This window comes from Kogia breviceps, chromosome 1, assembly GCF_026419965.1.
Source record: "Kogia breviceps isolate mKogBre1 chromosome 1, mKogBre1 haplotype 1, whole genome shotgun sequence".
Lineage (NCBI taxonomy): Eukaryota > Metazoa > Chordata > Mammalia > Artiodactyla > Physeteridae > Kogia > Kogia breviceps.
The window spans coordinates 114261982-114286676 of NC_081310.1; the positions used below are offsets into that span (position 1 = coordinate 114261982).

General features: G+C 37.3%; 1 protein-coding gene across 1 annotated transcript in view; it reads left to right on the top strand.

Moving 5' to 3' along the window:
* GNAI3 (G protein subunit alpha i3) overlaps positions 1 to 23011 on the top strand; it is a 39200-nt gene extending 16189 nt beyond the window's left edge. The window contains exons 2-9 of the mRNA XM_059046009.2: positions 5904 to 5946; positions 6062 to 6203; positions 10436 to 10593; positions 12633 to 12761; positions 15912 to 16041; positions 16612 to 16765; positions 20660 to 20873; positions 20964 to 23011. Of these exons, the coding sequence (XP_058901992.1) occupies positions 5904 to 5946; positions 6062 to 6203; positions 10436 to 10593; positions 12633 to 12761; positions 15912 to 16041; positions 16612 to 16765; positions 20660 to 20850 (947 nt within the window). The 3' untranslated portion in view covers positions 20851 to 20873; positions 20964 to 23011. The remainder of the gene's footprint in view (positions 1 to 5903; positions 5947 to 6061; positions 6204 to 10435; positions 10594 to 12632; positions 12762 to 15911; positions 16042 to 16611; positions 16766 to 20659; positions 20874 to 20963) is intronic.
* The last annotated feature ends 1684 nt before the right edge of the window (positions 23012 to 24695 follow it).

A 24695-nucleotide genomic window follows, 5' to 3' on the forward strand; every position in this document is an offset into this window, starting at 1 on the left:
TGCTGTAGCTTTTAGGTTATAAGTTGCTGACTAAGTGTGTGAATCCAGGTTCTATCCACGGTATTGTTATTGTGAGACAGCAGCTAAGTAGTTATACCGTTTCTACTGAGGTTTTGAACCAACATCAGTATCCAACAAGTTTTTATTAAATTAAACACTTTGGGCCTTAACATTACTTGGTGGTACTTGGAACAGAGAAAACAGCATTCACAAATAATGGCTAGTTAACATTTACTGAATACCGAGTATGTGTTAGGCACTGTTCTAAGAATCTTCTATTGACCCCTGTTTTATAGATGAGGAAATTCATTATGCCTGATGGCACAGAAGTATGAAAGAGCGTAATATACTCATGTACCTTCTTTGGGCTGGCTTTAAGTTTTCTTTTAGTCAAAATGAGAGAGAAAAAAGAGGAGGCATCAGGTGACACTGTGTTTTTGAGTGTCAGCCATCTTTCAGGGTAAATTTTTAAAATCAGTGTGTATGTGAGCTGAATGTGTTTACTAATATATAATAATTTATACTAGCAATTCACTGGCCTTAAAAAAATCTTGCAAAGAAATCATCACCATTTCTGATTTTTCACATTCATAATGTAGTATTTGTTATGGGAAGAAATAGGTGGGCCTGTGATATGGTACCTGCTCTCAAGGAGCTCCTTAAAAATAAAATTGAGTATGTTTAGGTAAGTACAGTGATTCTACAGTAGAATATATACTGGTAAATTGTTTTTTGTCTAACAGTGTTGGTGATTCTGTGTGCTAACCTGTACACACATTTCTTTCTTGTTCTGTTTGACTGTTTATAACATGATTTTCTAAATTAATTTCATTCCTTTATTCTCTGCAGATTGCCTTGTTTCTTTTGTTGAGAACAAGACCATCTAACTTAGCTACTTGTCTTCCTTTTCTCTCAAAAATCTCTGTAGCTTTAGCTCTCATCCTTTTTTCCTATTTATATTAGATGTCCTTTAGATACATATCGTTTTAAGGATAAATCTTTTAAGTTGAACTGATCCCATTCCCTCCTGTCTCTGGAGGCTTTCAGACATTTCTTCCCTATATGTCCTATCGCCTGCCCAGTTCCACCCCTTCTGCCTACAAAATCATCTTCAGTTCCTTCCTCTTCAAGCCATAGAGTCTGTCTTTGCAATTCCTTTATGTCTATCCCATTCTTTATATCCTTATTATTGAAGATTGAAGATGGGCAAATGAATCTCTCCTTAAACTTGTGATGAATTTTGAAGGAAGATACATAAGAAGATGTACATTCAATTAGGAAGTTTCAAACACCACATGTGTATTGGGGAAGGAAGGTGAGACAAGGGAAGCAGTTTGGGGAAAACCGAAGAGTGAGAAGTTATTAGAGAGAGGACATACTACTGAAGCAGTGGAGCACAGAGGACTGAGGTAAAAATAAAAGAGTTCAGACCTAATAAGAAAGGGTTATAGAAAATGTTGGAAGACTTTGGAGAATTATTAGATAAACTGATGTTTTTTTTAAAAAAATTATTTATTTTTGGCTGCATTGGTCTTTGTTGCTGTGCGGGGGCTTTCTCTAGTTATGGCAAGTGGGGGCTACTCTTCATTGTGATGTGAGGGTTTCTCATTGCGGTGGCTTCTCTGTTGCGGAGCACGGGCTCTAGGTGTGCGGGCTTCAGTAGTTGTGGCACATGTGCTCAGTAGTTGTGGCTCGCAGGCTCTAGAGCACAGTTCAGTAGTTGTGGCATATGGGCTCAGTTGCTCCATGGCATGTGGGATCCTCCCGGACCAGGGCTCAAACCTGTGTCCCCTGCATTGACAGGCAGACTCCCAACCACTGCGCCACCAGGGAAGCCCTGATGTTTTTTAAATAGTGCCATTTGGAGATGATGAGAGGGAAGAGGGGCTTTGAGCTAGAAGTTTGAGAAAATTGCAGCAGTAACATCCAATAGGTATATGTCAGGCTCAGATGTGTGAAGAGTAGAAAGGATTAATTTGAGAAATGCATAAGAAGAAGATTTTGTTACAGCATGATGTAAGGAGAGAAGAGTGAGTGGGTTCCAGATGACTCTTAGATTTCGTACCTGGAAGGAAGGTAAGATGGTGGCACTTTTCATGGTGATCTAGAAGCTGAATGGGTCAAAGGCTTGGTATAAAGCAATTCATTCTTTATTTGTATGAAATGCTATGGAACACCCACTGAAACAAATCCTGTATTTAGTTCTGTGGTCAGTAAGAGGTGCTTTCTTTTAAGAGATAGAATTGGATGCCTAATAAAAACTTGGGTGAATATATGTTGTGTGATAATAAAGAGAAGGACAAACTGACATTTTATCAGGGAGCCTTGGAAAAACATGAGAGAGATAGAGCAACATTTTTTTAAAAAAAATCAGCACCTTCATAGGGTAGAACTTAATGAGATGGGTAAAAATTGATTCTGAGATTAATAAACTTATTATTTCACTCAAAATAATCCAACATCAATGGTAGAAATGCTGTTTTCAATATATTAAAGAATGGTGCACATTACTTCATTAATCTCTACTTTTTGTAGTTAATTTTGTAGTTGTGCTAACATGGGATAATCTGGGAATTGTGTGTTACAGACTATTTTAAATGTAAGTGGAATGCTTTTGTATTCTCTTCCTCAAAATTGAATCATTAGGGATTTTTTTTAGATATGCATGGGAGAAATCACTCCTTTCTCACACTGTCATTCGGAAGTTCTTTGTGTGCTACTTGAATATTAACTGTTTTAGTGCTACCCTGATTATCAATTAAGTGATAAGAACAGAGATAAAATCATATATAAATGTCCCTTTTGATTCTCTAAAAATGTAGATGTTTGAAATTATAAAATTATTTGAACTTTATTTTAACTAACGTTTTTGGTTGATAGAGTTGAGAAATATTAATAAAGGATCGTGCTTATTGAACAATAGTCATTCATCTGTTCAGCAATATTTATCTACGTAACCAATTTATGTCAGGCACAGTTCTCGGCCCTGGGAATACGAGGATAAATAAACGTTCATGGAACTTATATTTTGTGGAGAAGACAGGAGGTGAAATCTGTAATGTGAAGAAGTGATATATGCTTTTAAAAATATAACAGAGTAAGGGGAGAGAATGTGATTGGGTGGGGGCTGTTTAGATAGATTAGTCAGGGAAGGCTGTTATGAGGGAAGCAGAAACCTGGGTGAAGAAGATCTTGTAAAAACTTATTCCAGGCAGAGAGAATGGTAAATGTGAAGATCGTGAGACAGGATCTAGCTCATTGAGAACCAGTTTGGTATGTTGGAGGAAAAACAAGAAAGCTGGTCTGACAAGTGCAAGACAACAAAGTGGAGAATAATAGGAGTTGAGGGTAAGAGGGTAGACAGGGGCCAGAGCATATTGGGCCTTATTGCCCATGAATTTTATTTTGAGTGTAATTGGACACCATAGGAGAGTTTTGGGACAGAGTTGTGACACGATCTGATTTACATTTTACAAAATTTATTCCAGCTACTGAGTGGAAAACTGACCATAGGAAAGGTGAGGACTAAAGCATTGGACCATTTAGGAAGCTTTTGCAATGATCTAGGCCTGTGGTTTCCAGTATGCTCATGATCATTGTGGTGCAAGAAGAAACTGTTAGAGCTATATTTATTTTTAAAAATTAAGCTCTACTAAATCAGTATACATATTGGTCCTGGCACCCACATTCCATCTGTATGTTAGCTACATGTCACTTACCAGTTTTGGCCTGAGCAACTGGGTGAATGTTGAAGTCATTTACTGAGATGAGATACATGGTGGAGCAGGGTTTATTTGAGGGTAAGGGTGGGGAAGCAGTAACGCAGTTCGGGCATTTTAAGTTTGAGATGTCTACTAGAAATATAAGATTTATCAGGTAAGGAATTTAGATATATGCGTCTGGAGCCAAGGTTAGAAGCCAGGGTATAGATTAGAGATCTAAATTTGGGAATCATTAGCACAGAGGCAGTGTACAAGAACTTTGGAGCCAACCTGTGTGAATTCAAATTTCAGCTTTGCCACTTACTGACTATGTAGTGGTGGACAAATGAATTTGTCATCTGTCTATAAAATGGGGATAGTAATAATATCTACCTCACTGGGTTATTGTGAGGATTAAATGAGTTAACACAAGTAAAGTGTTTAGAATAGTGTCTGGCATGTAGTACTCACTAGCTGTTAACTCTTATCAGTTTATGAGTGGTGTTTAAAATCATGAGGTTAGATGAGATGACTTAGAGAATGAATTTAGATAGAGAAAAGGTCCAATGAAGGAGCTCTGAAGCAATACAACCTTTAGAATTCAGAGACAGGAGGGAGGACACTGAGGAGTGGGGTAGGAGTCAAACCAGTAGGATGTTGGATCTAGAAGCTTGCCTAATGAAGAAAATATTTCAAGAGAAGTCATCAACTTGGACCAGTTCTGCTTGAGAGTTTGAGTAAGATGAGGACTGAGAATTGACCATTGGCTTTGTTAAGATGGAAGTTGTTGGAGACTTTGAGAAATGGGTAGAGTAGTGTGTATGAACACCTGACTGGAGTGGGTTAAGGAGAGAATTGGGGGAAAGAATTGAAGAACATGTATATAGACAACTCAGAGGGGCTTTGCTATGAAGAGGAAGAGAGAAAATGGAGTGGTAGCTAGAGGAAGATTTGTGGAGTCAAGGAAAGGTAGGAAATGGGGTGTGTTTGTGTTGATTTTAAGATGGATAGTATAGCAAGTTTGTATAACGAAGAGAGTGACCCAGTCGGTAGAGAAAACTTGATGATATTTGAGTGACATGGGACAATTGTAGCAGCCAAGACCTTGGATAGATAAAATGAGGTGGGTAAGTGCACAGCCTCCAATTGTGAACTCTCTCCAGGGTTAGTCTTAGACACTGGCAGAGATAGTTCATCCACTGATAAAGGTAGAGATTAATGGAGGTGCAGATAGATTGGTGGGTTTGGTTATGGGAAAATGAGATAATTTTTTCAGAGTGCTTTACTTTTTCCATTAAGAGGATCATTAGCTGAGAGTCAGAGTGGGTAGGGGTTTGTAGGGTTTGAGAGAGAGGAGGCGGTGTCAGATAGGCATCTTGGAAGGTGGGAGAATGAGTTGACTAAGGAAGTGCAGGTGGAATGTCAAGGAGTTCAGGGGGCCCATCTGACATTTGTGGTTGTTAAAGTGATTCCAGCTGGCTGAGGAGGGAAATGTGGTCTTGAGAGGGTATACAGTGGAAAAGTGGTAGGGACAGTGCCTCCTCTGTTTTGAACTCTTTAGTCTCATGGCTGAGAGGATTGCTGCTGCTTAGATCCATGGATATCGACAGAGGAATTAATAAAAGTGAATAAGCCAAAGAAAATCATTTCATTTTTGCCTATGTTCAGTGTCTGTGTCATTCATGATGTTTCATGTCGAGCAGCGGTCCCCAACCTTTTTGGCACCAGAGACCCGTTTCATGGAAGACAGTTTTTCCACAGGAGGCAGAGGGGAGGCAGGGGGATGGTTCGCAGATGAAGCTTCGCTTGCTCTCCGCTCACCTCCTGCTGTGCGGCCTGATTTCTAACAGGCTGAGGACTGCTGTCAGTCTGCTGCCCAGGGCTTGGGGACCCTGGGTGTAGAGGATGAGTTCCTAGAGTTGTTTATGTTGCCATATCTCCTTTAGAGTGCCTGCGTTACACAGGTGATAATCAAGATGGCCCTGGAACACTTACAGTGAATTATATTTGGTTGCTGTGTTATATAAAGAAAATAAAATCTTCACTGGAGAAGCTTTGTAGTTTTTCCTGATAGATAGAAAACCTCACCAAAGTTTTCCCTAGGACCTGTGGTTTCTGTTAATCTAGAATTATCACTTATGTTGATTTCATACTTTTGAGCTGGATTACAGATGAATTCAAAGTGGTTTTCTTTTGTTTCAGGTGCTGGAGAATCTGGTAAAAGCACCATTGTGAAACAGATGAAGTAAGTTGGAACACGGTCTTTTGTAAAACTACATTTACTCATAATGCATAAAAGTCCATAGTGTCTTTTCATTTTAGGTCCATGGTAATGATTTGTGGTTTTCTTCTTTTTAAAGAATCATTCATGAGGATGGCTATTCAGAGGAAGAATGTAAACAATATAAAGTAGTTGTCTACAGCAATACTATACAGTCCATCATTGCAATCATAAGAGCCATGGGACGGCTAAAGATTGACTTTGGGGAAGCTGCCAGAGCAGTAAGTGTTTCTCATTTCCTCTTTACTTGCTCTTTTTCAGTAGATGCAGTTAAGCACAATTTGCTTCATGTGTTAGGGAAATAAATTTAAGCAACAAGCTAAGATGTAGCAAAGTACTCTCTGCTCATTTGAGACATGTTAGCAATCTACTTTAAGAGATATTAGATTACTACCACAAAGGTAACTCTAGGAAATGGGAATCTGTGGATATACTGTAGGTTTTTGTGGTAACTGTTTTATTCACTTGCTTCTTTTACAGCACTGTTGACTTTTATAGTAGTAAATGATAGTAAGTTGAAATAATCTAAGAGAGGTTGTCATGATATGGAGCTCTGCTTTCTGAGGTGTAGATATTAAAGGCAAATATCAGTGTTGCAGAATAAACTTGGTAAGGACATGAACACTAAGTCTCAATTTTAGAGGCAAATTTCCAGTATTCAAGAATAACTATATCCCTATACTACGTTGTACTATAGGCTATAGAATTGGATTATACCATGTCCTAGTATAATTCTTGGACATGTCAGATATTCAAAAGTTGTGTTGATTGATTATAATACTTAGTGGGCCCTGAAGGTCTAGTTTATAAATTAGGTTGTTTGATGCAGTGGGGAGAGAGCCAAAATGAAAGTGGGGGATTTTTTATATCATCATCAGCTAAATTCCAGGAGAAGGCTGGGAATGTATAGAATGCTTTCCTAAAACTAAGGGAGTCATCAGCTGTGTTCAGTGCCATACTTAGGTGCTATGGGCAATAAAAGGAAGTGACTTGGGGAGACTGCCTGGAAAGGCAAAGCCTATATGTCTGTGAAGTAGCTTAGGAACTCTTCTAAGCAACTCTCAATTTCTCAGATGTAAATTAATATTCAGTAAATAAGTGAGGAAATTCTTGGAGGGAAAAATAATAGAAGGATGGTTCTAATTGGATAGTATTAGATTCGGAAGACTAGAGGTGCCATAAAGGAAGGGCAGCTAGAGTAAGGGTTGTAAAATGATTGGCGAGAAGAGGAGCAAAAGAAGAAATGAAGAGGAATGTGTGGAGCATGACTTCTACATTTTTGTAAAAGTGTTCCAAATCACAAAAAATCAGAGACTATTTTTCTAAGCCTCTGAGCAGAAAAAATGTGATAGCTAAGGCAAGAATAAACTCTTATTTTTGTCTTATTCCTTCTATCCCCTCTCACAGCTGCCTTTCTTCTTCCTTTTTCCTCCCTCTTTCTACCAGCTCTTTCTTGTGTTCTTAACTTTTTTCCTCCCGTTTCTCATTCCTTCCTATCACCCAACTCTGTTTCTCTGTTGTATTTGCTGTATCCAATAATTGGTTAGTAATACTGTATTTATTCTCTTCCCTCTCTTTGTTGGCTTTTTCTCCATCTCAGTTATTTACTTATTTTCTTAGCTTCTTCCTTTTTTACTTCTCACCCTCTGTCTGACCTCCTTTCTGTCTCTTGACCATCCCTCCTCCTTTCCTTTCTTTCCACTATCAAATTAGTTATTAATCATTGGGTCCTATCATTCCTTTGTCACCAGATGTAGTTGTCATATTCTGTCTTAGTCTGTTCAGGCTGCTGTAATAAAGTACCACAGATTTGGTAGCTTATAAACAACAGAAATTTATTCCTCACACCTCTGAAGGCTGGAAGCTGAGGTCTGGGTGCCAGCATAGTTTGGTTAGGGCCCTGTTCCAGGTTGCAGACTTCTCGCTGTGTCCTCACTTGGCAGGAGGGGAAGGGATCTCTCTGGGGTCTCTTTTATAAGGGCACTAATCCCGCTCATGAGAGCACCACCCTAATGACCTAAGTATCTCCCAGAGGCCCTATTTCCTAAAACCATCACTTGGACATTAGGATTTCAAAATAAGAATTTGGGGGAGATACAAACATTCACACCATATATCCCTCCTCCTTTCATTTCTCTTTTATCAAATCAGTATCATTAATCTCTGGGTCCTACTACTCCCATGTCACCAGATGCAGTTGACATTATTAATTCCTCTCAGGCCTCCTGAATCACCTAGCCCTCCAGCATTCACTCATCGTAATCTACAACCCTTTTTTTGAAGTTTCTCTTTTCCTCTTTCATATGTAAGGATTTATATTTATAGCTCCTCTCTTATCCTTCTCTAGTTTTTTTACAGTTGTCTGGAGAGTGAATAGAAAAGCATAAAGCTGGATGTGGGATAGGTTGCTTTTTCATATCTGCTTAAGGGTGGAGGTAAGAAGTTCACTGTAAAGAGGGGCCTCTTTATCAAGCTATAAAAGAGGGTTTATTATGGGCAAGCAGGAGTAGGTCTGTAGAAGGGGTTAAGTGGTAAGGGAAAAATGTTTTGTCCTAAAACTTTACAAAGTCAGGACAGCAAAAATACGTAGCAGTAGCGCTCTCTATATTTTAAAGTTTCTAAAATTAGAATCATGGTATTAAAAAAAAAAAAAGCAATACTGATTGAGGTTTTGAATACCTGCATGAGTATAGCTCAAATTTCAGAACCAAGGGACTATAAAGTCATTAAATGTTAAATAAAGTACTATTCCATATGTGTAGAAGGACATGCCCACTGTTGAGTACATTGCCAGTTTGTATAATTTTTCAGCTTTTCTCATTCTTTCCTTTATCGAAAATTTTTATCTCTAAAAAGAGACGAGGGGAATATAGATATTAGATGAAGTTTATTAGAGACGATTGGGTCTAAAGTATTACTAGGAAGAATACTGGAAAGGATCTCAAAGGAAGAGAATATTACTCAGCAAAATCCATTAAGGCTGAAGATCCTGGATTCGGCAAAATTAATTGGAGTGCACTATGGTTAGTTTTGGTTTGTTTTGCTTAAGTGGATGCACAAGTTTTGGGAATACACAAGTCTTAGGAATTTTTGTTTGCAATTTCACCTGTGGTCTGAAATGCTTTTTGCGTGCTAGTTTATTGTCCTAATGACTATTTATAATACAATTGATTGCTCCCCTTCCCACTTTACTCCTTCTTTACCCAGTATATGTTTTTCTTTAGTAGTTGCATTTTTATGGTTATTTGGAAATCTCCTGAGGCAGATAAATATTAGATTTGAGGTGGGAAAATCATCCCATGGGACCTATGTTTATTTTTATAAAGTATCTGACAAGCAGTGCTTGTGTAGAATAAAGCAAAGCAATCACAATTCTCAGCCCTTTCTGTCCTCTTTACCTCTCACATATCTTAGTTTTAAAAACCATAACCACTTATAAAGCTATGTCTGTGACTCACGAAGTTTTGATCAGATCTCTGTGTTACTTTCTTCTTCTCCTTCTGCCTTTCTTTCTCTCTCATTTAGAGGATTATTATACCTTTGGGGAACGTAGAGACTGAATTATTCGCTTAGGGGTTTACTTCCCCTACTAGATTTCCAGACTTCTTAAATGCTTCAGTCTCTTCTTCCTTTTCCTCTGTCTGAGATTAAGAAGGAAAAAGAGAACAGTTTCCTTAAATTTGATTAATGTTTTACTCCCTTTGATGTGTTTAGACTTTACCTCTTATGTGCTAGTCTTTTCATTTCTATTTTTATTGTAGGCTTCCTTTAATAGAATGGGGATGTGTTACATGTGCCTGTCTCACAGACAGATCAGTTTTTTTTCTGTAAAAAAAAAAAAATCATGGGCTTCCCTGGTGGCGCAGTGGTTGAGAATCCCCCTGCCAATACAGGGGACATGGGTTCGAGCCCTGGTCTGGGAATATCCCACATGCTGTGGAGCAGCTGGGCCCGTGCGCCACAACTACTGAAGCCCGTGCACCTAGAGCCCCATGCTCCACAATAAGAGAAGCCACCACAATGAGAAGCCTGCGCATCGCAACGAAGAGTAGCCGCTGCTCGCCGCCACTAGAGAAAAGCCCGTGCGCAGCAATGAAAACCCAATGCAGCCAAAAATAAATAAATATATTAAAAAAGAAAAATCATGAGTAACCAGAATGGGGATTTGTAGGACAGTCAGAAGAGATCTTTTCAGGGGATGGTGGTGTGTGAAGAAGTAGTAGTGGGAGTGAAATCATTCCTCTACTCTGCTCTGCACTTCTAACTGTAGTGGAGAAAGAAGGGAGACAGACTTCATTGTAAATTCTCTCAGACTGCACTGCAAGGAAAGGCCTCTTTCATACCTCTTTTAAGTAATATAATGTATATCTGTGTGTGTGTGTTGAAGAGACTCTTGTCAATGCTTTAAGAAATGGAGAATCATCTGTCTCTCTCCTTTAACTGCTTTCTTCAGGATGATGCCCGGCAATTATTTGTTTTAGCTGGCAGTGCGGAAGAAGGAGTCATGACTCCAGAATTAGCAGGAGTGATTAAACGGTTATGGCGAGATGGTGGGGTTCAGGCTTGCTTCAGCAGATCCAGGGAATATCAGCTCAATGATTCTGCTTCATAGTAAGTAATTTTTCTCTGTGAAATGAAAACAGAAAGTAAGTTGGTGACCCTAGTGAAAGTTCAGTGCCCATTCTTAAGGAAGTATTTAAGGAACAGACACTCTTAGAATTCTGTAGGATCCCTTTATAAAGATTGTTTCAGTTTAGGGTTATAGAGCCCTTGGTCATTTTATATGATTTGGAGAAAAATATTTCCTCTTGGAGTGTAAATGGGAGACTTCGCATCATGAAAGTAGGTCCGTGGTCATTTATGGTAAACAAGTGAAAGAGGAGAGAAATCTATTGCATCTGAGTCCTGGATCTCTTCCAACTTAGTAGGTTCCCTCTGCATAAAGGCTTTGCATTGATTGCCAGCTAGCAAGGGAAATTAAAATTGTGATATCCCTTTTATGCATACAGCTCTCTGTGGCTGGGCTGCACTATGGATTTCTCTGGTACTAGTCACCACTTATAAATCTTTTGCCGGATCACAATAGTACACTTCGTATAGAAAGAGAGTGTTGAGTCTTGGGACGAAGTTGAATCATCTGTTTGTTAAGGAAATTCTCTAGTGTTACATAGTTTTAGAGAATTTATATTGATAATTAATACTTCTGTTAAGCTATTACATGTTGTCATATATTGCTTCTTTTACAATGTGTTTATTTATAAGACCTGTATTCAGAATGTGTGGGGTTTTTTTCTTAAGGTGCTTTTGGGGGGCTTGGTAAGTTCTTGTTACTTGTATCCATCTCTGTACTAAATGAAGGCAGTTCTCAGCATTAAGGTATTTTCTCCAATATTATATTTTCCTGCTTTTCCTATTATTCTAGCTCAAATTATTGTAAAAAGAAATTAAATGGTATTTGAAAAACTTAGCTTTACTTTTTAAATGAAAACTTGACTTTAGAAACATTTCAGGATTCTTGCCCATCTCAATAATATTTTTCAGTTGCAGATATTGGTAGTTTAAATAATTCTCCCAGTAGTCATCAAGCTAGATTGTAATTTTTTTTTAACATACATTCAGTAAGCTTTGAATCCTCTAATTACACCTGAAGACACATGATTTATAGAGGTTTTTTTTTTCATAATTGTTGATCTGAGGTTGACTGATTCCTTAACATTAATGATGGTACTTAGTTTTATAGAAGATCATTAAAAATTCACTTATTATGGTATCACCTATTCTTAAAAAAAATCTTTGGGAACCCTGAAATTGTGAAGAATTTAATTTAGCTTTGAAGCAGTTTTTAAATTATTCCACTGAACAAATGAAGTTTCTTTGGAGGTATTTGTTTTTGGCTTAGATTAAAAAAAAAACAAACCTGTAACTTTTCTGTTTCATGAATGAAAACAGGAAATACTCATTCTTATTGAGCTAAGTAGTTCTTTTTTTTTTTTTTTTTTGTGGTACGCGGGCCTCTCACCGCCATGGCCTCTCCCATTGCGGAGCGCAGGCTCCGGATGCGCAGGCTCAGCGGCCATGGCTCACGGACTCAGCCGCTCTGTGGCATGTGGGATGTGGGATCCTCCCGGACCGGGGCACGAACCCGTGTCCCCTGCATCGGCAGGCGGACTCCCAACCACTGCGCCACCAGGGAAGCCCTAAGTAGTTCTTTTTAATTTTAGTAATTCAAACAGCATTTTCTAATGTCCTAGCAAATGTTTAAACATACAGATGACCCATTAAATGTTCTGAGGGCTTTTGTTTTGGTTAGGTTTTTGTACTGTGCAGTGCACAGTTGATTTAGTATTAAATTTCAGGAATCTTTGTTAAGAATAGCATTTCCATGTTTGTTTTTAATTGGCTTTCACAGTTTAATTTTGGTAGAATTAAAACCACTTTTGTGTAGTGTATATAAAACCTACTTTAATTGTCCTGTGCTAAGTTCATTTTTTTCTCATTATCTTCTGTGATACTGAAGATCTGATTTGTTCTGCTACTTTAGTTACAGATTCAGAACCTGCTTTTGGCAAGGAACTAGTTTAGTCTCTTGACTTGCTGTGCACATGGTTGGCTTCACTAAGTAAATATAAATGTGTATTTTACTTACTTAGTTACCTAAATGATTTGGATAGAATATCCCAAACCAACTACATTCCAACTCAGCAAGATGTTTTGCGGACAAGAGTGAAGACCACAGGCATTGTGGAAACACATTTCACTTTCAAAGACCTGTACTTCAAGTAAGTCATTAGGCTTTTTCTAGATATGCCAAACACAAATATCTTTCCTTTAGTTAGTATCTCTTAATCAGGGTAAAATTTCTGTAGGCAATATTCTTTGATTTAGAAACTTATAATTATATTCATCAGCCAGTATTTGACTGTTTAAACTGAATGGGGGCCCAAACGTTTCTTCTTTCTCCAAATAGCATCAAATATATTTTCCATTTGGAGGAACTTAAATTCAAAATTAAATTGTAACTTACATATCAATAAAAGTAATCATATGGTTACCGATTTATTTTATTTTGAATTTTATTCTTTTCAGCTGCTTTTTTATTGGAATCGCCAAAACATGTATTGAATGTTTGTCGTTTATAAGGGTAACAACAATACTAAAAGGATAGAAAGCTAGTGTTTTGGTTTAGTTTATGTGGCTTTGTTCTGGCATTTTTATATTAAAATAGAAATGCTTTTCTCACCAGTGTCAGTCCTTTCTTACTGGATTGCACTTCTCTCTCAGTTTACTGGAATGAAGCTAATATTGTCATGGCCTTTGACCGATTTGTGCACAGTATCATGCACAACTTAGTTCTTAATACAGTACAGAATGGAATATTGATCTAGGGATAGAGGTATTTTGTGGAGGTATGATATAATATAAATAATTATTGTTTTAGAGAGAGAAGATTCTAGTATTCTAATACAGAGGATTTTCTCATCAGCACTAGTAATTCTAGAATACGCTTCAGCTTGTCTCTATAGTAATGGTCTTTTGTAAATAATAGAACGGTCTTTTTGGTTCTTGTTTTCTGCTTTTATGACCTTTGAGATTAGGAGTAAACTTTCCCCCTTCAGTATATGATGTCCTTTTTAGCTACTTCATTATGCTTGTATGTAGAATGTGATATTCAGCATTGTTGCATGCAAATGTAACTTCTAGTTCAGTTTCTCTCAATTTTCTTTTTTCTGAAAAAAATTGCTTTATAGGTTTCGCAAAACCCACACAGAGTTTGGGTATTACTATATACTAGTTGAGGTCTTGAAATCTTAATACACCAAAACAGATTTGAAACCTGGTGCAGGAAAATAGCAGTTCAGCTGAATATTTTTAGAATAGAAGAGCTGTTTATTATAGTACTGATGAATTTATTTAACAATAATAGCAGAGTCTTCATGGATTATCACCCATGAAACCATAGGAGTGAGATGTCTCTTGGTGTGCTATAAGATTAGTAATCCATTCATAATTATATGTCATGACCTTTATTTATTTAGTGTGGGAAACTTTTTTGTTGATGTCATGGATTGATCTTTAGTTAGGTGATTCCTGTTGGTCATTTTATGTCAGGATCAATAGCCAGATATAATTAAGGTGCTGCACCCACTTTATTGTTGGCATGTAGATATCTTGTTATGAAGTACTATCACTTCTTCCTTTTCCTCTTCTCTCTAGGCAAAACCACTATCCATTTATTCAAACATTTATTGAGCATCTACTATATGCAAGGCATTGTGTAATTGCTTACTTGCCTCTCAGTTATGAGGTAATGTCTATAAAATGTTGATCTGTTAGTGAATGATACTGTAAATGTTAATATGTGCGAAAAGCCCACTTTGGGAACTTCACAGTGTTCTGCCAGTTTTATGGACTTTATAGAAAGAAATGGTGGAGCAAATTCAAATTAATGGTGTACCAGTGTGTGTCTGCTCTTGAAAGGTCCATGGTGAAATATGTGATGTTAGCTTTCTTAAAACCTATAATATGACCTTGTATTAGAGCCAACTTGTGATTGCCTCATTCCAGGTGTCAGGACTAAAGGTTGAAAACAACTGGGGAAGATCAAAAGACCAAAAGAAAAAGTTGGGTCATGAAGAGATGAGATGACTGTTCTCTTTCAAACATACATTGAGAAAGTCCTCAACTGTGTCTTATCTCTCTTAATCTCTAGGGGGAAAATTCTCTGGAAATAGATCCCTAGTCACTGTAGATCTGACACATTGAACCAGCTTGGCAGAGTTTAACCCTAAAACATTTTATCATTGTCATCAAACATACATCTTAAGAGTAGCTAACCATTTGTATGTATACCTCCTCAGACCCTAGTACCAGTTAAAAAACAAAGCCGTGCAGGTCCTCTTTTTACTGTAGGTGGTAGATGAGGACACTGCTGACAGAAGTTCAGCAGTTGACTCAGGATATCAAGTAAGCACCCCAGAAGGGAGTAGTGGTCTAAAACTGATCTGAAGTGGAACATCACATGTGTGAACCGTTGAGGCTTTATTATTTTTAATTAGGTTAAATAAGACTTGGAATTGGGAAATATTGGTTAAATTTTATGTTTAGATATTGGGTTCTTAGAGTCCTACCGTAAAATATAATTTACTTCTTTCTGTAATTAATCTCTAAAATGTTTTCCTTAAAGAAAAATGTATCTCAATTATACTTCAATTTAAAAAAAAAGAAACAAACAAAAAGTAAGGAAAACAAAGTTTTGAATCAGTAGAGTTATGGAAGCAGAATGCAAGTTGGGGATTTATTGTTCTTTTTTTTAGCTAGAGAGATAAACCATTTTGAGAGGTAGAGTAGTGTTGTGGATACCAGGTTGGGTGCTAGAGTTCGAGTTCCAGTCCCCATTTGTTAGTAATGTTCCCTTGGGCAAATTATTTAACATATCTGTGCCTCAATTTCTTCATCTGTAAAATGGGGATAATAGTACTGACAGGAGTGTTATGAGGGTTAAATTAGTTAATGTACTTTAAGATGTTTAGTGTCTGGTAAATGTTAGTTATTATTGTTACTGTCTTAAGTTGTATTGTTCAGCTCTTCATTTTTCCTGTCTTTTTTCCCTCCTTCCTTTAATCCATTTCAGTGCTTACTCTGCTGACTTTTGGCATGTCTGACACAAGCTTTGATAGTGAAGAGGCTCAACTGTTTATCAATTGTTCCTAAATTTTATTTTCTCATATTCTCTTTTACATTTAACCACAGACAATTATTTTGACTACATTTTATCTGCTCCTTGTTTGTCTTTTCTGTAAATGGGGTTTTGAATATGCAAAATGGGGTTTTGAATATACAATAGTGAGAAGTTCCCTAACCAGTTCAGTTTAGGGAGATGTGTGAGTGCATGGCCTTGCTGAAATTGTGTTTTCTTTCCCCTTACTCAGGATGTTTGATGTAGGTGGCCAAAGATCAGAACGAAAAAAGTGGATTCACTGTTTTGAGGGAGTGACGGCAATTATCTTCTGTGTGGCCCTCAGTGATTATGACCTCGTTCTGGCTGAGGATGAGGAGATGGTATGTTGGAGCTAATGGTGAATAAAAGGCCTGTCTAATGCAGGCAGGAAATGGAAAATAACTCTTAGGAAGACTTTGTGCATCCATTTACTCATTGAACCAAAACAAAATCCTTAATTTTTCTCCTTGTCAGTGTGATTAGATTTTTCGAAATATTGATCCATGCCCTCTTAAACTTAGGATATATGACAGCACATTGAGTATGTGGGCAGGATTAAGTCCTCTTGTTAGCCAGTCCTTATTCCCACCTCTCAACCTCTGAGAATTATAAAAATGAGGACTGACTCAGCTTTTGTGTTATCAGTGCCTGACTTCTTTTCATGATTGCCCATCAGCGCTTTTAAAACTTCTTGGTCTGGGACTTCCTTGGCGGTCCAGTGGTTAGGACTCTGTGCTTCCACTGCAGGGGGCATAGGTTTGATCCCTGGTCGGGGAACCAGGATCCTGCATGTCTTGTAGCACACACCGCCCCCCCGCCTGCCAAAAAAACTTTTTGGTCTGTTGTTCATTAACAGTTAATCTACTTTTACTTTTTTGCTACTGACCTACCATCCTTTGTTTCTTTTTTAGAACCGAATGCATGAAAGCATGAAACTGTTTGACAGCATTTGTAACAACAAATGGTTTACAGACACTTCGATCATTCTGTTCCTCAACAAGAAAGATCTTTTTGAGGAAAAAATAAAGAGGAGTCCATTAACTATCTGTTATCCAGAATACACAGGTAAGGGATCATGAAAGATTTTGTTGGAGGTATACATCTTGAATTAAAACTTTAGTGACCTTCCTACAGCTGTCTTTTGTTTTGAACATTGTGTGTATCTCCTTATGGAGAGTGTTCATTGGTAGCGGTATCAACATTAAGCATGTGATTAAGACCCCTTAAGTCTAAAGTGCTATTCCAGACATAATCGAGTTTACTGTGTTTATTTTATATTTCTGTCCTCCTCATTTTCTGAGGCAAATAAAGAATGATAAAAATCAAAATTTGGTATAAATATATTCACAAAATACAAGAATAAGGTGCAGTTATTACACTCAAGAAACTGACATCAGTTGTAGAAAGAGAGAGACACACTTGAAGAATTTCATTTTAGTGTAAAATGTTCATTAATAGAAAAGTAGAAGAGGGGGTTACCTCAATGGGATCAGTGTAGTCTTTTTCTAGAGGAAATGACACTTGGAGTGAGATAGTAAGAGGATGAACTATAAATCATCAGGCAGATGGGGGAATAAAAACATTTTAGGAAGAGGAAACAGCATATATGAAAATATGGAGTTAAAAATAACATTATTTGTTCTGAAACCTAGGAGGAATTTGGTATTGCTGGAGCTTAAAGTGGTAGGGAAGAGTGGTTGGAGAAGTGGGCAAGGATGCTCGTGGAGGGCATTGTATCCCATGCTGAGACAGTGGGGAGCTATTGAAGGATATTCATTGGGGTACATGATGTAGTAGAAACTGATTTAGAAAGATTATGTGATAGATGGCAATAAAGATAGATAGTAGGGGAGTTGAATTAGTGAGGACTCTCATAGGATGCAAATAGAAACTTTTGATGAAGATACCGGGATATATCATAGAAGTCAAGGACAAGAATGCAGACAGTTCTCAAGAATGCAGTTAGAATTAGGAACCCTGCAAGCACTGTCAAGAACCCTGGGAGCACTTCTTTCCTCATCTCTGTTCTCTCCTCTCTGTGTCTCTCTATTCTTCTCTCTTTCCTTACCAACTTTCTCTGCTGCTCAGTTTATGTGATAAAAGATGGCCCTGCCACAGTTTCTATATCTCCTCCATTTAAAAGACGAGGCTAGACTGGGATTGTTTGGCCCAAGATTCAAATTCCTAAAAGAGAGAGATTCTGGCCAGGGTTAAGTCGGGCAGAAACCCTTAGTTCAATCAGATGAAGTTAGGGATACAAACAGGAGTGCCAGGGCTGTATCACTATGACCTTTAGATCAGAATTGAGTATTTCTAGGAAAGGGGACCTCTTGTTAGCTGAGCAGACACTGTAAATACTTTATATAGTAAGGTGAAAGGGTGTAGGTAGGGTAAGGAAGTGGGACGAGTCAAAGGTACTCTCAGAGTTCTGTCTTAATTGGGTGCCGGTACTGTGATCTGAATTCATATTTAGGAATGTTGGTTTTGAAGTATCTATGGAACATCCTAATGGAGATATCTAACAGATAGTTATATATGTGGCCTTGGAGCTTGGGGAGAGGTTACAGGTTAGTAATAGATATTGGAATCGTGTAAATACAACATGGAAATGGATGAGATGACCTAGAGTGATGATACAGAATGAGGAGAGAAAAGAATAGAATGAGAGCGAATACCAGCCTCTATTGGCAGGAGAAAAAGAAAGGTTTGTATAGGATACAAAGAGAAGAACCTGGAAAGCCAAAGTATCAAAAACTAAGAGGAGAGTTTAAATAGTGAGGAGTGGTTAACAATGTCATAATGCAGGTAAGTAAATACATTTTGAAAAAATGGCCTCTGGAGTTAGCAGTCAGGAGATCATTGACTGTTATGGAGAGCATTATCAGTGGACTGATGAGAGTAGAGCCAGGACCAGTGAGTTTACTGAGTGGGAAGTGAAGAAATGAAGACAAGTGTAGCCTCCTCTTGAGCAGCTTAGATTACAGGGGAAGAAGAGATCTTTAAATGTTTATGGGCTTAGAAGTAAGATCCTGCAGCAAAAGAGAAGTTACAAAATGTGGTTGTAATTGATGGAGCAAGATTTGTAAGCAGGTGGGAAAAGAAGGAATCAACAGTCTAGGTAGGATGAATGGATAAACAAATTGGTATATCTGTACAATGGAGTATTATTTAGCTATAAAAAGGAACAAAGTACTGATAATGCCACAACTTTGATGAACCCTACAAACTTTATACTAAATGGAAGAAGTCAAACAGAATAGGTCACATTTGTGTGATTCCTTTTATATGATATATCCCAAATAGGCAAATCCATAGAGACAGAAAGCAGATTCGTTGTTGGTTGTTAGGAAATTGGCACAAGGGGAATGAGGAATGATTACTTAATGGGAATGGGCTGTTTTTCTGGGGTGGTGGAAAAGTTTGAAACTAGAGAGAGGTGGTGATTGAATAGCATGTGACTGCACTAAATGCCACTGTATTGTAAACTTATTGCATGTTATGTGAATTTCACTTCAACTTAAAAAAAAAAGAAAGTATAGATAGAGCAGTTGAATTTTGAATCAAAAGGAAGACATCTCTAAGACCAAAGGTACAAATAAGTGCAGATATAGATAACTTTTTAAGTGAGGTGGTGGGCTAAAAAGTTGAGATGTAGTTTAAAGCCCCATGGCCTCTGTTTTCTTAGGGAATTTGGAAATGTCATCAGCTGTTCAGAGGGAGGAGGGAGGTGAGAGTTGGGTAAGTTGATGAAAAGTAACCAAGTTTTAGAATGGGAGAACCATCTTACTTAAGACAAGTAAAGGATTGACATTAATGTTTCAGCTGGGAATCTTCACACATAGCAAAGAGTTCACAATATCGTGTCCATTTTTGGGTGGTGGGGGGTAGGGTGAACTTCCAAGCCTATCTTCCATTGACTTCATTCTTCTTAAGGATTCTCACAGTCCTGATTTCCCAAGTATCAATATCTGTTCCTACCAGACAAAAATCTGGTGTTACGTGTTTCAAACATCTGTCTCCTTTAATTTACAGAGGTTCTGCACATCTCAGTAAATCTATTTCAAGCATCTACCAAGCTGTCTTCCTTCTGTTCTTTAAACAGTCTGTTTAAATAATAGTCATTTCTTTCTTAAGCTTTTCTTTGTTATTTAGTTGTCTTTATATACTTATTTGTTGATATATTTTTGTCATGCTTAATGTCACTGAAAATAGCCCCTAGTTCACAGGAATAACTGTGTATGCTGTCTTTGTTGAGTTTCCCTGGCTCTGCAGACAGTTTCTAAGGCTGTTCGAAAGATTCACAAATAGACAAGATTGTGTAGGAAACAGATGATTAAGAGTGTTAATTACCAATGTTGTTGAAATAGAGTTTAACTTTCGGGACCCCCCTCTTTGAAGAAATAACAGATTTATTGGGGTATAATTCATATACCATAAAATTCACCATTTAAACGTATACAGTTCAGGCCCCTTTCCCTTTTGCATCTACTGGTTTACCTTTAGTTATTTAAACTATTGTCCTAAAGCTCTGAAGCTAAGCTCCGTTAAAATTGGAATGATTTTGAAAAGAAGCATGACTTCCCCTTTTGAATTGTTTATTTCAGCATCACTCCAAGGAGCACAAGCTCTCTGACCTTTTAAACAGTTATGTTCTTCTAGAAATGCATCTTCCTACTTCCCTAGTTTGCTTTTATGCTTTCTAGATTTTTTAGTGAAAAAGTCTAAATAAAAGGGAAAGAAACTTAAAGCTTTGTTTTCCTGGATCTATGTGATAATTTTATTTTACTTATAATGAGATTCTGCGCTCAAGAAACATGTAATGATTATAGAAAAATAGAAATCTGTTTATTTCAATTGTGTTATATTTCCTCTCTCCATAAGTAAATTGTGATGGCCTGACTTAGTTGAGTCCAAGCAGCTGTTTTAATTTGAACTGAGAATATTGGGTGTCTGCCTCAGGTTCCAATACATATGAAGAAGCAGCTGCTTACATTCAGTGCCAGTTTGAAGATCTGAACAGAAGAAAAGATACCAAGGAGATCTACACCCACTTCACCTGTGCCACAGACACCAAGAATGTGCAGTTTGTTTTTGATGCTGTTACAGATGTCATCATTAAAAACAACTTAAAGGAATGTGGACTGTATTGAAGAGTGTGGATGTTAAATAAAAGGTAAAACTTTGAACAGTTTAATTATAGTGCTGTAGTGATGTCTCTTGACTTTGTAAACTTTTTCTAATTACAAATGTTCTTCTTTCCTAGTTATTACAGTGTGGAGTGTTGAGACCAGACTTCTTTTGCTGTCTCATTGGGCAGCTGCAAGCATGAACGGGACCAGGGAATGGCAGCGGCATGCAGAATCTTAGTACTCTTTAGCACAATCTTCTGTATTAGGGAACTCTTAATTGACATGAGATGCTAAAGTCAGACATTGGAATTGGAACAACTGTAAAGTATGATTTGATCATCAAGACATCACTTGGATTTCACAATCTCAAATGTTTAGGGCAGATGTGAAGTTGAGGTGCTGCATTCCAGAACTTCAATATGTAGCTTACTCTTTTTTTTTCCTTCTTGACAAACCACCAGTAGTTCATTTTTTAAGCTGTTTTTTTTTTTTTTTTTTTTTATCAAGGGAAGAATAACTTCACTAAATTTTATTTCTTTGTGAAAGAATCTTTATTAAAACACAAACAGTCTTAACTGTGCACATGATGTGACCAGATCATCTTGAAAATTTTCCTTTTAGTAGGAACTTTTTGTTTTTAACTCTTGGTATGGTCAGAATATAATATTTCCATAATTACTTAATTCTTTTCAATTATTGGGGCTCTAATTATAGCTTTTTTGGATGAAATTTATGTTACTATCCTGTTCAAAATACCATTATGGTTTCTAAATGGTAATTACATTGAAGAATTCTGTAGTAAGATTCCAGCTCTTTTTTTAAGCTTGTGGTTGAAGGTTAACCTGGTTTATGCTGATTACCAAATTACTAGATAAATGCTGATGTAGTATGATGAAATCAGCTTCTTGGATACAGACGCACCCAGGGCGGCTGCCAGTTAGAAATGCAAATTGCTAAATTCCAAACAGAACCAGTGACTTTGCTGCTACACATCTGCTAAATTGACCACTTTAATTCTTGCTTGTCCGTCTCAGTCATAGGGAGTTCTGTAAAAGATGCCCCTTGTTTTCCATCTTCCATTGGCTTTTTCTGTTGGGAAACATCTAAAGTGTATTAACAGTGCATGCCTTTACTTTGTAAACATGGTGCCAAATCCCTGTTTGCCATTGTTTTTATTGTAGCAATGTTCATTGTAGTAATCCTTAGTCAGTACCTTCTTTTGCTGAAACTATTGATTTGGGGACTTTTTTTCCACTTTGTTGTGTGTACAGATTTTAATCTGTTATAGTTGGCAGCAGTATTAAAATGGTGAGTAAAGAGTCCAGGTTTGTTCCTGTTTGTAACTAGTCCTTTCTGGAAGTATTTTCTTCTGTTGTTTTTTGCCCCTGCTGTGTACTTAGGCCTTTGTCTGAGAATGGGTTTAGGTAGAAGGGTTCCCTGAAGGTGTTAGACTTTTGGTGTAATAGTATTGTTGAATCTTGGCCTGACTGATCGTGTTATGTCATATCTGTGTCAGTGATATGCAGTCAAAACTCATTTTCCAGATTTACATTTTGGTTGTGTGGAGAGCTCTATTCACCTCAGCCTGCAGGTCCTTTTGTACAATGTACAGCAAATGTCATTAAATATTGAATGGTCCATTAGGGGAAGGCAAATGAAGAGAATGCATTTTGAGCATTCCAAATCAGTAGTTTGAGCAGTGCCTTTTGGGGTCCGATCTTTTTGGATTGGATTCTATTTCATCTTTTGATGTGACCTTTCACTAGTTTAAAAAAAAAATGGTTGATGGTCATCAAAGCTGGTTCAGAAAGCAAGCCACAGCACTTCAGTGCCTTTATTGGTAGTTTTTTTTTTTCTTTCGTGGGAAAAATATAACTATACATATGGTATAACCGTATTATCTAACAGTTTTTTTTTTTTTTAGGATTGGCAAAACTGGATCTAAAAGAAAGAAAATTATCAGCTTCAATTGGTGATTGACTTATGCCCACAATGTAAATAGGGATAGTTCTTGTTCATTTTGAATATATCTTTTCCTTATTGTATTCTGTGATATAGGATCATCTGGAAATGAGAATTGGTAGAATGTTGATTTAACTGTAGTCTTTCTATAGTCTGGGCTAATGGGATGGTGTTGATAACACAAAATAAGGCAAAATCCAAAAAAATTAATACTTTGAAATGCATTTTGTATTTTCATTTGAATACGTCTGTCTGATATGTTAATTTTTTAGCCCTTCTGTTAATGAAAAACAGTAGTTCACCACATTTTTGCCTCTACACCATTTACATTTATCTTGTGTTTACATGAGGATCACCTCCTACCCCCCCATGCCAAATAATTTATCAAAATGCACATTCGTTAAGGACACAGGGACACAGTTTCAGTCAGTGGTTTTCGAATATGCCTTAAGTCAAAATCACCTGGATCCATCTCAGAGATTGACTCTTGGCTGGTGGGCTGTCATTCTGTAATTTTAAAAAGGTGATTCTGATCATCAGCCTTACAAATCACTGTTGTATCAATATTTTGAATTAAAAGGTCTTTTCTTACAGCAGAGCCAGAATGTGGGAATGAAACCTCATATCTATTAGCCTGGGGAAAAAGGATTGATGTTTGTAATCAAAGAAGCAAAAAATTGCCTGTGTCTTTTTGGTGGAGAATACTGGAGATTTGTGATGGATCATGTTTCAGAATTTAGGTGGCCAGTCTTTCGACCATGTGAGAAATCAGCACATCTAAGAAAATTAAATTTTAACAAATAAAGAACAGTAAACAGACACTAGCAGGAAGGATTGTAACAGTACCTTTATTTTGTTGACAGTCACATCTTCTCCACCTGATTAAAACTCTGGGCTGTAGAATTGCCATCCATTAGGCTGTATGTAAAGAGGAAGTATTCTGCTCCTTAATGGCCAGTCTTCCCTAACCTTATAATTTCAGCCTTGCAACAGATTTCACCTCCTGGCATGAAAATTCCAAGGATTTTTACAGTTATTCATAAGTGGATCTTGAAATGTCATTTTCACCTTGGACAGTTTGAATTCTAAACCTCTAGTTCAGTGTATCATACTGATGGGTTGTTATTTTTCACAAGGTGCTGCATTCTAAGAATAGATGGACCAAATATTTGAAAGCTGTTTTCTTCCCTTGTTTATTTTTTATTCTCTTATGTATTATATTTGTGTTTTATTATATGCACATTATGGAGTATTTAGGAATAACTGCTGGTTCTTCTAATTTATTTGCCCACCTGTTATTCTTATATCCTGGCCACCGTTCTCTGATTTGTAGCTATGACTTTCTTTGGACATTGCTTCCCTGACCTGATTAGTTACTTTTTATATTTATCCATTTGCTTAGCATAGTTCTGGAGTTTCCTGTTGCAGAGCTCCTTGCTGTATTGGCAGTTACATATAAGGGAAAGTTAGTCTCTCATCCAATTAAAAACCTGTCTTTGATTTTTTTCCCTTCTAAATGTTCAAAAAACAACAGCCCTCTACTCACTGATATTACCTGTAAAATCTTTCATATGTGACACTGACTTCAAGAAAAAAATTATCTCAGTTTCCAAGTACTGCCAGGTAATTTTTGTGTTCCAGTTTAGACTTCAAAGTACAAATCAGAGATCTGACCTGGACCAGGCACAGCTCTCCGTATAAATTTATGGCCACCAAACACAAGAGAAAACCAGGCTGCTTAGAGGCCTGGAACTGAAAGTTGCTCTTACTGTGAACTATCAGAAAGTAAAATATTTAAGTGAGGCATACTGGAGAGCTAACTTCCAAGATGGTCAAGATCCTTGTTCCTTTTTACTTTTGTTTAGGTTTTAAATCCCCATTCCCACCCCCCAGTTTTCTCATAA